This window comes from Pan paniscus, chromosome 13 (assembly GCF_029289425.2).
Source record: "Pan paniscus chromosome 13, NHGRI_mPanPan1-v2.0_pri, whole genome shotgun sequence".
Classification (NCBI taxonomy): Eukaryota; Metazoa; Chordata; class Mammalia; order Primates; family Hominidae; genus Pan; species Pan paniscus.
Genome location: NC_073262.2, coordinates 124046396 through 124059580, shown reverse-complemented (window position 1 = coordinate 124059580; position 13185 = coordinate 124046396). Strand labels below are relative to the sequence as shown.

The window sequence follows — 13185 nt, the reverse complement described above, 5'->3', positions numbered from 1 at the left end:
AGTCCTAGCTACTTAGGAGGCTGAGGCAGGAGGATCACTTGAGCCCAGGAGTTTGAGGCTGCAGTTGAGGTGGGTAAGTTTCCTGGACCCCTCGTGGGACTTGTAATGGGGTGTGACTTGTTTTGCTTGGCCACCGAGCTCAAACTTCTTGTAGGAGGGGGAGCACACAGTTTAGCACCTGCAGGAGCCTGGGCGAGTGGTTGCCAGTGACCTCTGGAGCCCCAGGTGTATGTTACAAATAATGCTCTTTTAGCAGTTGTCATCCATGGATGGCTAAGTGTTAACCAGCTCAGTGGAGAGTCGGGGTGACAGCCTTTTTCACCCTCCCGTCTTGGTACCTGGGTTCCTGTCCGGTGTCCAGGAAGAATCAGGTCACATGGACTTGAAGGATGGTGAATGTGTAGGTTTTATTGGGTGATGGAGGTGGCTCTCAGCGGGATGGGGAGCTGGAAAGGGGAAGGAATAGGAAGATAATCTTCCCCTGGAGTTTGACTATTCCTAAGCGAACGCCCATGGTTTCCGGTGTTGAAGGTGGGGCCTTTGCAGGGAACCACCCTCTTCTACCCAGTATTTCCCTGCCGCCTGTCCATATCATTCCTAGTGAGCTATGATAGTACCACTGCACCCCAGTCCAGGTGACAGAGGCACCTGGACTCTATTTTTTTAATAGAAACCTGTCTCTACTTAAAAAAAAAAAGAAAAGAAAAGAAAAAATGAGACATTAGGCCTGGGGCAGGTGGCTAGTAGGACACAAAGTACAAAATCTTTAGGAAGAAGAAATGAGGTGGTTACTAAAATGGGAGAGAAAGTACACACTATACAGTTCAGGGGTCCTCAAACATAAGAATCTTCTGGAAAGCTTGTTAGGACAGTTTCTTGGGCCTCCTCCTCAGAGGTTTGATTCAGCAGGTGGTGTGCGGCCCGTAAGTTTGGAGTGCTAGAGAGCTCACCACAGGTGAAGCCAATGCTGCTAGTATGGGAATCACGCTTTGAGAACCATTGGCCTGGGGACAAACGACCGCGTACCAGCTCTGCTGCTTCTAAAGCTTGTGACCTTGAGCTACTTGTTCAATCTTTCTCTTTCAGTTTTCTCATCTGTAAAATGGAGGTAAAAAGAGCATTTGCCTTATAAGGTTATTTTGGGGATGAAATAGAATACTTAGAGTGGTTACCACAATAGCAAATTTTTTCAGAAAAAACCTCGTATGTGTTCAGTGGTGCTATTATGTCTTAAGAAGTAGGTACATCTTTCCCCATCTTCAGAATCTTTCCAAAAAAAAAAAAAAGGAACCTTGGTGAGAAGGATATATAATTTTCTGCCTAAGGTGAAGGCTATAATTAGCATAGAATAGCTCTATTTGCTTTTTGAGATTAGTTTTACAGACAGGATATTTTTCTGTTGCCTGTGGCCTTCAGGGCCGCCCAGAGCCCTTCACTACTTTAATTAAAAGATAACATTCCCTTTAAATACTTTTGCAGGTCCGTTTTCTAAAAAGGAGGCTCTGTTCAGCTTAGGGTGTTTTTCCTGTCGCAGACAGTGATTTTCCTAGCACCTCTGCAGAAGAGAGAAGAAACAGGGGATCTTTGTATTAAAGTCCCACCGCGCCTCTAAAACGCGTAGCTATTACAGCTGTAACTGTTATAAACGACTGGATGCATTTGCATAATGCAGTTGTCACTGAATTAAAATGATTTAAAATTTCTATTGGAGAAGCTATTCCCTTCCCCCACCCCTTTCCTCCCCACTGCATCCCTGCCTACTGCAGGGAAGGAGACTCCTCTATCCAAGAGCCCAGCCCAGGCCTATTTTATAAGCCCCTTTGCTTATGGAGACATTCATCTTTGTTTCCCTTGTAGAGCTCATAAAGGATCTGACAAATGGATACTTTTAATAAACAGAAAATGGAATGCAGAAAATTTGTGAAGATGGTGCCAAAAGTCCGACTAGGGAGGTGTGAGGGTGAAAGGGTAGAGTGGAAGCGTGTGAATTCATTACCAGCAGTTACTTGAGTAACTTTTTAAATTGGCAGGAGGACCATAAATTCTCCACATGACCCTCACTTTTGGATCCTCTCCTGTCGTCTCCACAGCTCCAGAGGGATCTGGTGAAATGCAAGGAGGTGTTAATGCACAGCCATGAGAGGCTGCCCTTTCTCGTTAGTTGACAAAGTATCTTTTGATTGAGGCAGGTTGATTAAAACTCATTTAGGCACATTTGTTCTGTCAGAAGACTATGGTCACAAGCTGGGCTCGGTGGCTAGTGCCTGGAATCCCAGCTACTCAAGAGGCTGAGGCAGGAGGATCCCTTGAGCCCAGGAGTTCAAGGCTGCAGTGAGCTATGATCATGTCACTGCACTCTAGCTTGGGCCACAGAGCCAGACCCTGTCTCTTAAAAAAAAAAAAAAAAGAAAGAAAAGATATTCACCCAGGCTTGAGTGCAGTGGCACGATCTTGGCTCACTGTAACCTCCGCCTCCTGGGCTCAAGTGATTCTCCTGTCTCAGCCTCCCGAGTAGCTGGGACTACAGGTGTGCACCACTGCATCTGGCAAATTTTTTTTTTTTTTTTTTTTTGAGTAGAAAACCCTGGTCACACATTGTAGAGGGTAAATGAATCTGAGAACTAAGCATTTCCTATTTGTATTGATAGAGAATGTGCAGACACACCCCTGCCAGCATAGAGAAAAGACTTAAAAGTGGTTTTATGCAGCTTTGGTCTGCACCACTTTTTCTACCAGCCTTCTTTCCTCACTTGAAAATAAAATGTCCATGGTACCATTTTCTAATGCAAAAGTGTTTGCCTCTGAGTGATTTCTTAGACACAACACCAAAAACTCAAGCAATCAAGAAATATCACAAATTGATATATTGGACTTCATGGAATTAAAAACCCACTCTTCAACACTTTTGCCCCTAAAGTGAAAATTTTCCCCATCCCCTATATGCCAGAAATTATAAGCTGATGGAATCACTGGGTGGAAAATGTATTTCTTTAGAATAATTATGGGTGCTTTTCAGTGGTGAAATATTTCAGCCCATTTTTCTAGACTGAAGTCTAAATAATCAGCAAATGCAGCAATAAAACGTGTGATTTTTTTATTTTTATTTTTATTAGAATGACTCTCACTCTGTCACCCAGGCTTCAGTGCAGTGGCATCATCTCGGCTCACTGCAATCTTTGCCTCCTGGGCTCAAGTGATTCTCCTGTCTCAGCCTCCCGAGAAGCTGGGACTGCAAGTGCGTACTGCACCCGGCACATTTTTGTATTTTTAGTAGACACGAGGTTTCACCATGTTGGCTAGGCTGGTCTCAAACCCCTTGCCTCAAGTGACCCACCTGCCTCGGCCTCCCAAAGTGCTGGAATTGCAGGTGTGAGCCACCGTGCCCTGCCAGTGTGAATATTTTTGGTGTATCAAACTGACATTTTATTTTCTTCCAAAGGAATATTTTAGGGACCTGTTTTATCCTTCTCTTAGAAAAAACAAAACAAAACAAAAAAAAACACCTCATGATTCCCACCCTCCACTTGCCAACAATAAACACCCTTTAGAAAGAAGGAATTTCAGACCTTGAGCCTATTGCCTGTGATCAAGAAGGTAAAGAATGGTTCTTATGTCCTAAAGTCCTCAGAAAGCGGACTTTTGTGAAAATCTTGTTTACACCTCATTCTGCTCAGAGCTTAAAATCATTTTTATTTCTTTGCAGAAAAAAAAAATAGGTGGGGGGAATGGGGGAAATAAGGATGTTCTAGTATTGAATTTAAATTCCTGTCTCAGATGAAATAATTTTCTGAACCTTTCCTGTGACTGTTCTGGGTTTTTTGTTTGTTTGTTTGTTTTTTGAGGTAGGCAGTTTAAGGAATCAGACCAAAGCAAGTTTATTCATAGCTAGGGAAAATGAAGAGAAAGGACAGAGGCCCTGAGCTGAGCAAGACAGTGGAGAGGAGTCGCATGCTTGTTTTTTTGTTTGTTTTTTGAGACGGAGTCTCTGTATCGTCGCCCAGGCTGGAGTGTAATGACGCAATCTCGGCTCACTACAACCTTGGCCTCCCGAGTTCAAGCAATTCTCCTGCCTCAGCCTCCTGAGTAGCTGGGATTACAGGCGCCTGCCACCACGCTTGGCAAATTTTTTTTTTTTTTTTGTATTTTTAGTAGAAACGGGGTTTCACCATGTTGGCTAGGCTGGTCTCGAACTCCTGACCTGAGGCGATCCGCCTGTCTTGGCCTCCCAAAGTGCTGAGATTACAGGCATGAGCCACCGAACCCGGCTGCGTGCTTGGTTTTAAGACTTGTCTGGGTAAGGAAGGATTCAACATAGCTACTGCTCCCTGAAACATGGATTTCTCTAAATAAAGAAGTTTATTGCCTATTGACCTCCTTAGCTTCTTACAAGTGGCTCTTCTGAGGACAAAATAAATTAATTATCCTAAAGATTATTTCTGCATTGAAACAGGCCTCCCCATTTATCATTTTCCCCTTTTGCTTGAGAGAGCAATTATCCATTCATATGCTCCCTGGATACCAGAGGCCACTTTAGTTAAAGACCTTGTCAACAAGCCACCCAAAGGGTTAACTATCCAGATGGAATTTAAACCTACTCGTCCTTTTAATATTTCATTCCTAGCTCCCCGCAGCTGAGGCATAAGCTTGGCTTGTTTTAATTAAATTAGATCACACAAGACAGGTGTCTTGGCAGTAAAATTGTGCACAGCCCATTTTTATCTCATTAACTGCAGCGCTCATCAAAGGTTTGTGTTTTTCTTTCTGAAAACTCTAGGTAAACCAGTAATGATCATAACAGAGTACATGGAGAATGGCTCCTTGGATGCATTCCTCAGGGTATGTGACTACTTTATATTAAACCCAAGAATGTTGGTATTTAGAAAAGTCCTAACAGAGTCCTTGTATTTGTTGTGTTCGGTGGTATTCGTGGATTTCTTTTAATGGGCAAAGAAAGAAGAGGAGAAACGGAGAATGATGTGATTTTTAAGGCTATTAAATAATCCATGTTCAACGAGGGTAGTTTTTGATTTATTCCTGTAATGTGGAGCTGTTGGAGCTGTAGATTCATTACAGTTGGATAATTTCCATCTATCACAGGAAGCAAACCGAGCTCCTAGGGTACAGTCTACTAGTGAATTAGTGACTTTGGTCAGAAAGGCCTGGAAATAATGTTGAGTTTCATTGCATACCGGATACAGATACCCAAAAAGATTCAAGTAATAAATGCTTGGTGAGAATTAACTTGGCCTAATGCTAATGGGATTGTTCCTCACTCCTTTTCTATGCAGAAAAATGATGGCAGATTTACAGTCATTCAGCTGGTGGGCATGCTTCGTGGCATTGGGTCTGGGATGAAGTATTTATCTGATATGAGCTATGTGCATCGTGATCTGGCCGCACGGAACATCCTGGTGAACAGCAACTTGGTCTGCAAAGTGTCTGATTTTGGCATGTCCCGAGTGCTTGAGGATGATCCGGAAGCAGCTTACACCACCAGGGTAAGAAAGATTGGTGACATCTGGGCTTTCACTCTGGTGAAACTGTTCCTCTCGTCTCACTTTGAGATTGAAGCCCTTTGTAATTTTTTTATTTTTCAAGTTTTCTCATCCCTTGAAGCCTCCTCATATACCTGCATCCATTTTTAAACCATGTTTCCAATAAAAGAGGGATTTTGAAGCTGACTCTAGATGTATGACATTAACAGCCACAAACTAGAAGCAAAATGAATTATCTTTCCCTCTATGTTTTTTTTTGGGGGAGGGCAGGGGGAAGAAAGTGCTAATGAACAATAAGACGGTGTCTTAAATAAAAATGAGCTAACTGAGAAGCAAGCATTAAGGATCAGTTTACACAACAAATGATCAATTCCTGAGAAAATCAGGAGGTAGCTTCACTTATTTATTTTTTTGCACTTGTATTTGCCTGCCTGTCTTCCTGCCTCTTTCTTCCTTTTTTTTTTTTTTTGTTGTTGTTTTAGGTTTTGTATTTGCCTTTTTTCTATTCTTTAAAAAAAATCTTTATTCTAAATGAGACAAAGCAATGTTTCTAGTTGGTAGGCTACCAAATCTCAGAATGTATATACAGGATTTATAAAACATTTATACCATGCAAGGTTTTCTAATATCTAATGGCCTTCATTTCACCACTGGTAGATAAGCAGGGATTAGGACACAGTTAAGAGTTTTAAGTACACAGTTAATGGCTGTGCTATCTTAGCTCCACTATCTGAATATAAAATACTAATGGAATAAACACAGAATCATAAAACAGTTATTGGCCATTAACACTGACACTGTTAAAATCAACACGAAGCTGACAGTTACCAGCCATTTTCCCCTTTTAACACTCCTCATTTTGCATCTGCAATCCCAAGCAATGGGGGTTTTTTGTTGTTGGTTGGTTGGCTGAGCTTTTTTGGGGGTGGGGCAGGGGGGTATAGTATTCTATTTCTTTGGCTCCAGTTTTGATTCTTATGCTTGTCCTCTTTTGAATTCCAAGTCCATTCATTTAGAAAAGAATAGATCTTTGTGAATGTTGAAGATCTTTTATTTTTTCCCAGTAGTTGGAGAAAGAAAAGTTAAAGGAGGCTTCTAGAATGATACATTTACATAGATAAAACCTTAGCCAAATATTTAAGCAGGGGGGAATGCAGTACAAGTGTCCTTCTGTGTGTAACAAGGATGAATGCAATACACTGGGTTTTCAGAGTTTACTGCAATGTATCAAAGCAATTTCCAGTACAATTTATTGTCCTGTTTTGTAGCCCTACCTAAGAAAGCAAAGAAACCTTTTAAATGATAGCCCTAGGGATACCTCAAGGGTCTGAATTAGACTTGAATTAATTTCCCCAGGTGGAACCCTAGGACATTGAAAACCTGACTGAAAATACCTTATACCTAAGCATAAACAAACAAGACATTTGAGGCAGAAAAAAAAGTGTGTTTTGAAACTTTTCCTGGGTAATATTCACTTGCTTTACCATTTTACAAGTCTTTTTTTTTTTTTAATTTAATAACAACTAATATCCTGTCCTTACTCCATTAAAGTCATTAATGGCTCTAGTATCTGGTATTAATTGGCTTTCTCTAAAGGCCTATTTATCATATCATCCCCTAGCTATTGGACATATTTCTCATGCTGTATAAGGGGAGGTAGACTTGTGTGATGGATAGAAATGTTCATATTTAAATTCCTTCATTCATGATTTTTGAAGCAGTGTAAGCATTGCCTTCCTTTGTGCTCCTGGGTGAGAGAATCCAACAAAAAATCAAACAAATGTCAGCTACATATCACTGATACCCCGTAGATAACACGTATTTTGTAAAACCTGAGATTTCTTTTTTTCTAGAATATTGCCTTAAGCAGAGCTCAGATAATAGGTAGGCTTTAAAAACATAATTAGATTACTTAGTCACTTCCCTGTGAGTAAAGAAAACATAAGAGAACTGTGTTAACCTGGAAGACTTGCGTTAAAATGAACAAGTGTCTTATTGTTTTGAGAGCTATCTCAAGAATGCTGTTGTCCTGCTTGGCTAGCAGGAACTACATTCCGAATCTAAAATGGCACATCAGTGATGTACTTAAGGAATAACTTATGGCTCAAATGTTCACAGGGTGGCAAGATTCCTATCCGGTGGACTGCGCCAGAAGCAATTGCCTATCGTAAATTCACATCAGCAAGTGATGTATGGAGCTATGGAATCGTTATGTGGGAAGTGATGTCGTACGGGGAGAGGCCCTATTGGGATATGTCCAATCAAGATGTAAGTCTCTATGTTCTGAAATATATTTTTTCACATTGAGATTCAGGAAGTTCTGCACTGTATGATGGAGTTTGAAATGATACATTAAACTCAAATTTCTTAATACAGCTATATCTAGCAAGCTAGTTCAACATTACAACCAATGACTATTGATTTCAAGGACAAGAAGTAAATGGCCTACATGGTACAGTATGGGAGATAGATACATACGCACATAGATTCATGGATAAAAAATATGGGATAGTATTTTTACTTGGTGAACTTTCAAAACCAGAGTAAAACAAAAGTAAACTTTGACTTTTAAGAAAATGCAAAGATAATGAAAAAATAAATTTCACATACGATAAAACGGACATGAAAGGCTTATTGAAAGAAAACTAGTGAATATTTTAAAGCTGGCATCGTTGTAATTAGAGCTCGCCCCTTGAGGACTCTAAAATAAAGCTTCACTCAATGACCCTTGGTAAATTATGCACATCCCTTTAAATGTACCATCTGGACTACTTTGTAAGGGAGTATCCACAATGACTGCAATTTCAGAAAAGGATTCAATAATGACACTAATAAGATTCCAGAGTAATAGAATTTAATTACAAACATCTCCAGTGAGAAAGAAAGAAAAAAAAAATAAAAGAAAGCATTGATCAAGGGGTCTTCCTAGAACACGTTTTAGCTAATTCTGGAAAAGTTTACATTAGTTCTGGTAAGATTGGGAATCATATTAAAATTAAATGGCCACCTATACTTTTCGAACTTTCCTAATTTTTTATGTATGTGGTAGTCCATTATCAGAGAGTGTTTACAAATGCAAGGTATTCAGTTTATCAGTTATAATTATATTTTGGAAACTTCTTTTCAAAAATTCTCTCTGTGGTGGAATGTTACCTATCCATCTGCCTTGTCTTCCTCCAACAACAGGCAGTTGCACAGCCTTGACAGAGCCACGTGCACTTAAGAAATAGGATGCAGTTTGCCTTATCAATTAAAGAATGTTCAATGCAGGCCGGGCCCTGTGGCTCATGCCTGTAATCCCAGCACTTTGGGAGGCCGAGGCGGGTGAATCACAAGGTCAGGAGTTCGAGACCAGCCTGAGCAACATGGTGAAACCCCGTCTCTACTAAAAATACAAAAAATTAGCCGGGCATAGTGGTGGGTGCCTGGAATCCCAGCTACTCAGGAGGCTGAGGCAGGAGAATCGCTAGAACCTAAGAGGCAGAGATTGCAGTGAGCAGAGATCACGCCACTGCACTCCAGCCTGGGCGAAAGAGTAAGACTCCGTCTCAAAAAAAAAAAAAAAAAAAAAAATACAAAGATTTGCTGGGCGTGGTGGTGTGCGCCTGTAGTCCCAGCTACTCGGGACGCTGAGGTAGGCTAATCGCTTGAACCTGGGAGGCGGAGGTTGCAGTGAGCCAAGATGACACCACTGTAATTCAGCCTGGGCCACAGAATGAGACTCTGTCTCAAAAAAAAAAAAAAAAATGTTCGGTGCAATAGAGAAATGCACTCCATGTCTGGTGGGGCAAAAAGAATTCTCTATGCTGACCAACCAGATTAAGGGGAATGGTAGTGTTCACATTGTATTATCTGTGGATTATAACAGAAGATTCATAGCAGATGGGAAGAAAGCAGCTAGCCTAAGTGATAGTAATTACAGGTTGGAAGAAGACTATGGAGGGGAATAGCATGTAATCTATTGTTTATGTGATTATGCTGTGCAGACAGCTTCTAGTAGCTTCTTGTAGCCACATTTGGATTCAGGTTAGAGACTCTCACAGGGACAAAGACAAAAAACCTAAATGAGCAAATAGTAAATGTAGTTACTGTAATTATTCGATACTTAAGCTTTCTTTTTCTTCCGTTGAAATCATGGCCAAATGTTCGTAAGAGCAGAGTATCTAAAGATGTCAGTTTTTCTACCCTAAATATGTTCAGATCTGTAATTTTGGCAGTTTATATATATGTATTTTATATATATATACACACACATATATATAAAAACAATATATATATATAAAGAATTCTGTTGTTTTGAACTTTCAGTTCTCTGGCTTTATCCACGAAAAGGCATCTGAAGCCATTTCTTGCTCACAAATAATATTGATCTGTTATTTGTCTCTGTGTTGGATTCTATGTAGAACAGGAATCAATAGGAAATGTATCTGGGGAATTACTTTGATGCATAGAATTAATTTGGCATATGGTAAATGGAGTGAAAGTAACTGTTGAAAATATGTCAAACTTAGCAAGTTTTTTGTTTAGTTTAATCCTCTGCCCCCCAAAATATTTAGTAGTAAACTGAGAAAATATGCTTTGCTAACCTATGAGCCATCTTCCAAGCTGGCAGTGGATAGGAGCTTATGAAAGAGCATTAATCAGTCTGAGGGGTTATAACAATTTATGTTCCGCTGGCATCAGCCCAGTGTTGCTTTCATTCTCCTCAATTCAGTGCAAAATGTTCTCATCAAGTCTAGAGTCAACACGATGCACCTGGGAAGATAAAAGAAACCCAGGTGATCAAACTGTCGTAGTGTAATTGCTAGAAACAAATAGAATAAGGTTCAACAAGACAGCATAGAGAAGTCTGCTTTACAAAGAAAAGTAGGTGATACTGATACACGATATTGGCAAAATACATAGGAGAAAAAGGATCAGAGGGCTTAATAAATCACAAGATGATTTGTTAAACTGAAACGGTGCTCTTATTAAAAAGATCACAGTCATACTAATCCATGGACCCTGGACCCAACAGACTCTTTTCTTTCGAAGGCCAATTTCTGAGCAGTCAATAGACCCACCACAGGGTGAGTCCAGTGAAGTCATTGGGATGGCTCAACCACTGCTTATTTCTCTGGCAGCTATCATGTTGATAGAAAGAAAAATAAATGGAGTGATTTAAAGCAAATAAAACTTTTAGACTCCCAAACAAATAAAAGCACCTCCAGAATCTCAGAGGATATCCATAAACAAAGGTAATGAGTAGCCAAAAAACTGTGAAGTAGTTCTCCTCTATAAATTTGGCATGTCCTACCCTATTATTTTCTTGGAATTTATACCCCAAAGCAGGGGGAGGGTGTTAGAGAAAAGTCTATAAGAAAATAATTTAATGCCTATGAAGACAGATGAGAAAAATTAGAATTAGCAAAGAGACTGTTGAATGTGTTATTTATGACTTACTAGGCAAGGAGACCACTCTGGGCACTCTGGATGGTCTTGGCCAATAAGACAATTATCATGTACCATTATAACTTCCTTCTTTAGATGTGCGAGGGTCTCCTTTAAAATGTAAATGCCCCAAAAGAAGGAATTTTTTAAATTGTTTTTTACTTTTTTAAAAAAAATCTACTTACTAACACTTTTAACAGGGTCGACTGACAGCCAACTAAGACCAAGAAAGCAATTCAGAGTTGGTGTCTAGGGGTAGAGTAATCCAAAAGAAAAAATGGCTGGGCGTCTGGACTTGGACTCTGGTGTTGACACACTGGCTGTCTATGTAAGAGGACAGGGCCTTAAAAGGAGGCAAAGAAAATTCCATTTTGGAGACAGCTATTAATTGCTTCCCAAGGGAGGTCTTTGGCACTAAATCAGAGTCTCTTTTGCGAAGAGTGTTTAGGTGTGCTAATAGCAGAATGGAGCAGGGCAGGGGACTGGAGGCAGGGGGCAGGGCCACATGATCTCTGAGGGCCATCACCAAAACTGACACCACATTGTGGATCTGACTGGGCTCTAGCCACTCGAGAACATTGATGCGTCTTCCCTTTAGAGTACACCTCAGTGCAACAGCTGGCTTCCCTCTCCTGTTGCCAGTGATACTCAGGTCTAGCTTTGGCTCATGTGAAGGAGTTGGAGCTGTTCCCAGGCTCCAGCTTGCTGGCAGCTTCGTGCACAAGAAACATGCCAGTCGGAAGGGTGAACCTTGAACAGCAGCTTGCCTGGCAGCTTAACATACCATCCTGTTGTCTTCCATAGGTGATTAAAGCCATTGAGGAAGGCTATCGGTTACCCCCTCCAATGGACTGCCCCATTGCACTCCACCAGCTGATGCTAGACTGCTGGCAGAAGGAGAGGAGCGACAGGCCTAAATTTGGGCAGATTGTCAACATGTTGGACAAACTCATCCGCAACCCCAACAGCTTGAAGAGGACAGGGACGGAGAGCTCCAGGTCAGCCATGCTTACTTAATAGTGATGTATGAAAGAACACATTAGAGGAGGCAGGCAAGTGGTGACTCACTTAAATTCCTGCCTTTTCATCAGAGGCCACTTCATGGCTCTCTGCAACCTGGGTGGCTTCTTTCTCAATTAGTAGAGTATTTCAGGTAGTTCTATTCAGCATTTTGAATAACTAATACCTGTCAGGCATCAAATAGTTATAAGGAAAAAACTTTAAAAAATAATAATAGTAGGAAAGAAATAACTGAAGTGCCTATTTTAGGATGCCAGGCCTGAAATTTAGGAAGAGGGGTGAAATGTACTTTTAGAAGACGTTCAGATCAGTAGGTGCTGTATTTTGAAATGGGGCAGGAACATTGGAATAGTAAGAAATAAAGATTAGAAAACAGGTCTTTAAGCACGGCAATTTTAAGTTGATTTATAAAATGTTAATTGTAAGAAAGAGATTCATTAGGTTTCAGTTCTTCTGGTTTCCCTTTTCTGAGTCTTTCAGAGTAGGAGGAAACAGGGCCAAGACAGGAAATGATTGAGTTATAAAGCATGCAGATGAACGTTTGTGAAGGATTTTAAAGACCAAAATGATTGGACCACCTGAAAGAGGTAGTTATTTTCTTGGAATGAGCAAAATGAAGAAGTATATCAGTCTGTAGAGAACATAAAGATACTATAAGTCCTACAAGTTCAGTGAGAACTTTCTACAGGGAGAATGGACTTTACTGGTATAAGATTCAGGATACCTACATATCAGTAGTCTCATCTGAAAGGGTGTAGACCATCTTTATCAGTTAAATTATTTTAGAATACAGGCATAATAGACCAGGTGACTCAGGCCTGCGAGAGGTGAGACACTCACTCATCTCCAAGTCTGAGCTTCTCACAGGCTTCTGTTTCATCATGATCCTGTGTTAACAATAGGAGGACATTTTCTCCCACAATATTTAAGCCCTTCCAGTCATTGCAGGCCCTGTGGTGTTCTCCTCTCATCTTTCTCCTGAAAACTTAGACTAAAGATTCTAGAAAAGAAGGAAAACACATTACATGAAAAAAAAGAGAACTGTGGAATAGATAGTAGAGATACCCTATATTCTCCGCCAGGTTTTCAAATCCCTGTCATTAGCAACTACACAAAATGCTCAATGGTCTATCCAGCTCTTTTCAAATAACACTGAAAAGGGCTGAATTAACATTTCACCTCTGCCACTTGGTCACTATGTGAACTAAAAAAAATAAAAAAGTCTCCTACTATTGTGAGG

At 40.5% G+C, this 13185-nt stretch overlaps 1 protein-coding gene across 2 annotated transcripts in view; it reads left to right on the top strand.

Annotated features, from left to right (window-relative positions):
• EPHA4 (EPH receptor A4) overlaps positions 1–13185 on the top strand; it is a 157410-nt gene that overhangs the window by 133296 nt on the left and 10929 nt on the right. For both annotated transcript variants that reach the window (XM_034955256.3, XM_034955258.2), the window contains exons 12-15: positions 4775–4836; positions 5289–5498; positions 7614–7763; positions 11730–11923. In XM_034955256.3, the coding sequence (XP_034811147.1) occupies positions 4775–4836; positions 5289–5498; positions 7614–7763; positions 11730–11923 (616 nt within the window). The remainder of the gene's footprint in view (positions 1–4774; positions 4837–5288; positions 5499–7613; positions 7764–11729; positions 11924–13185) is intronic.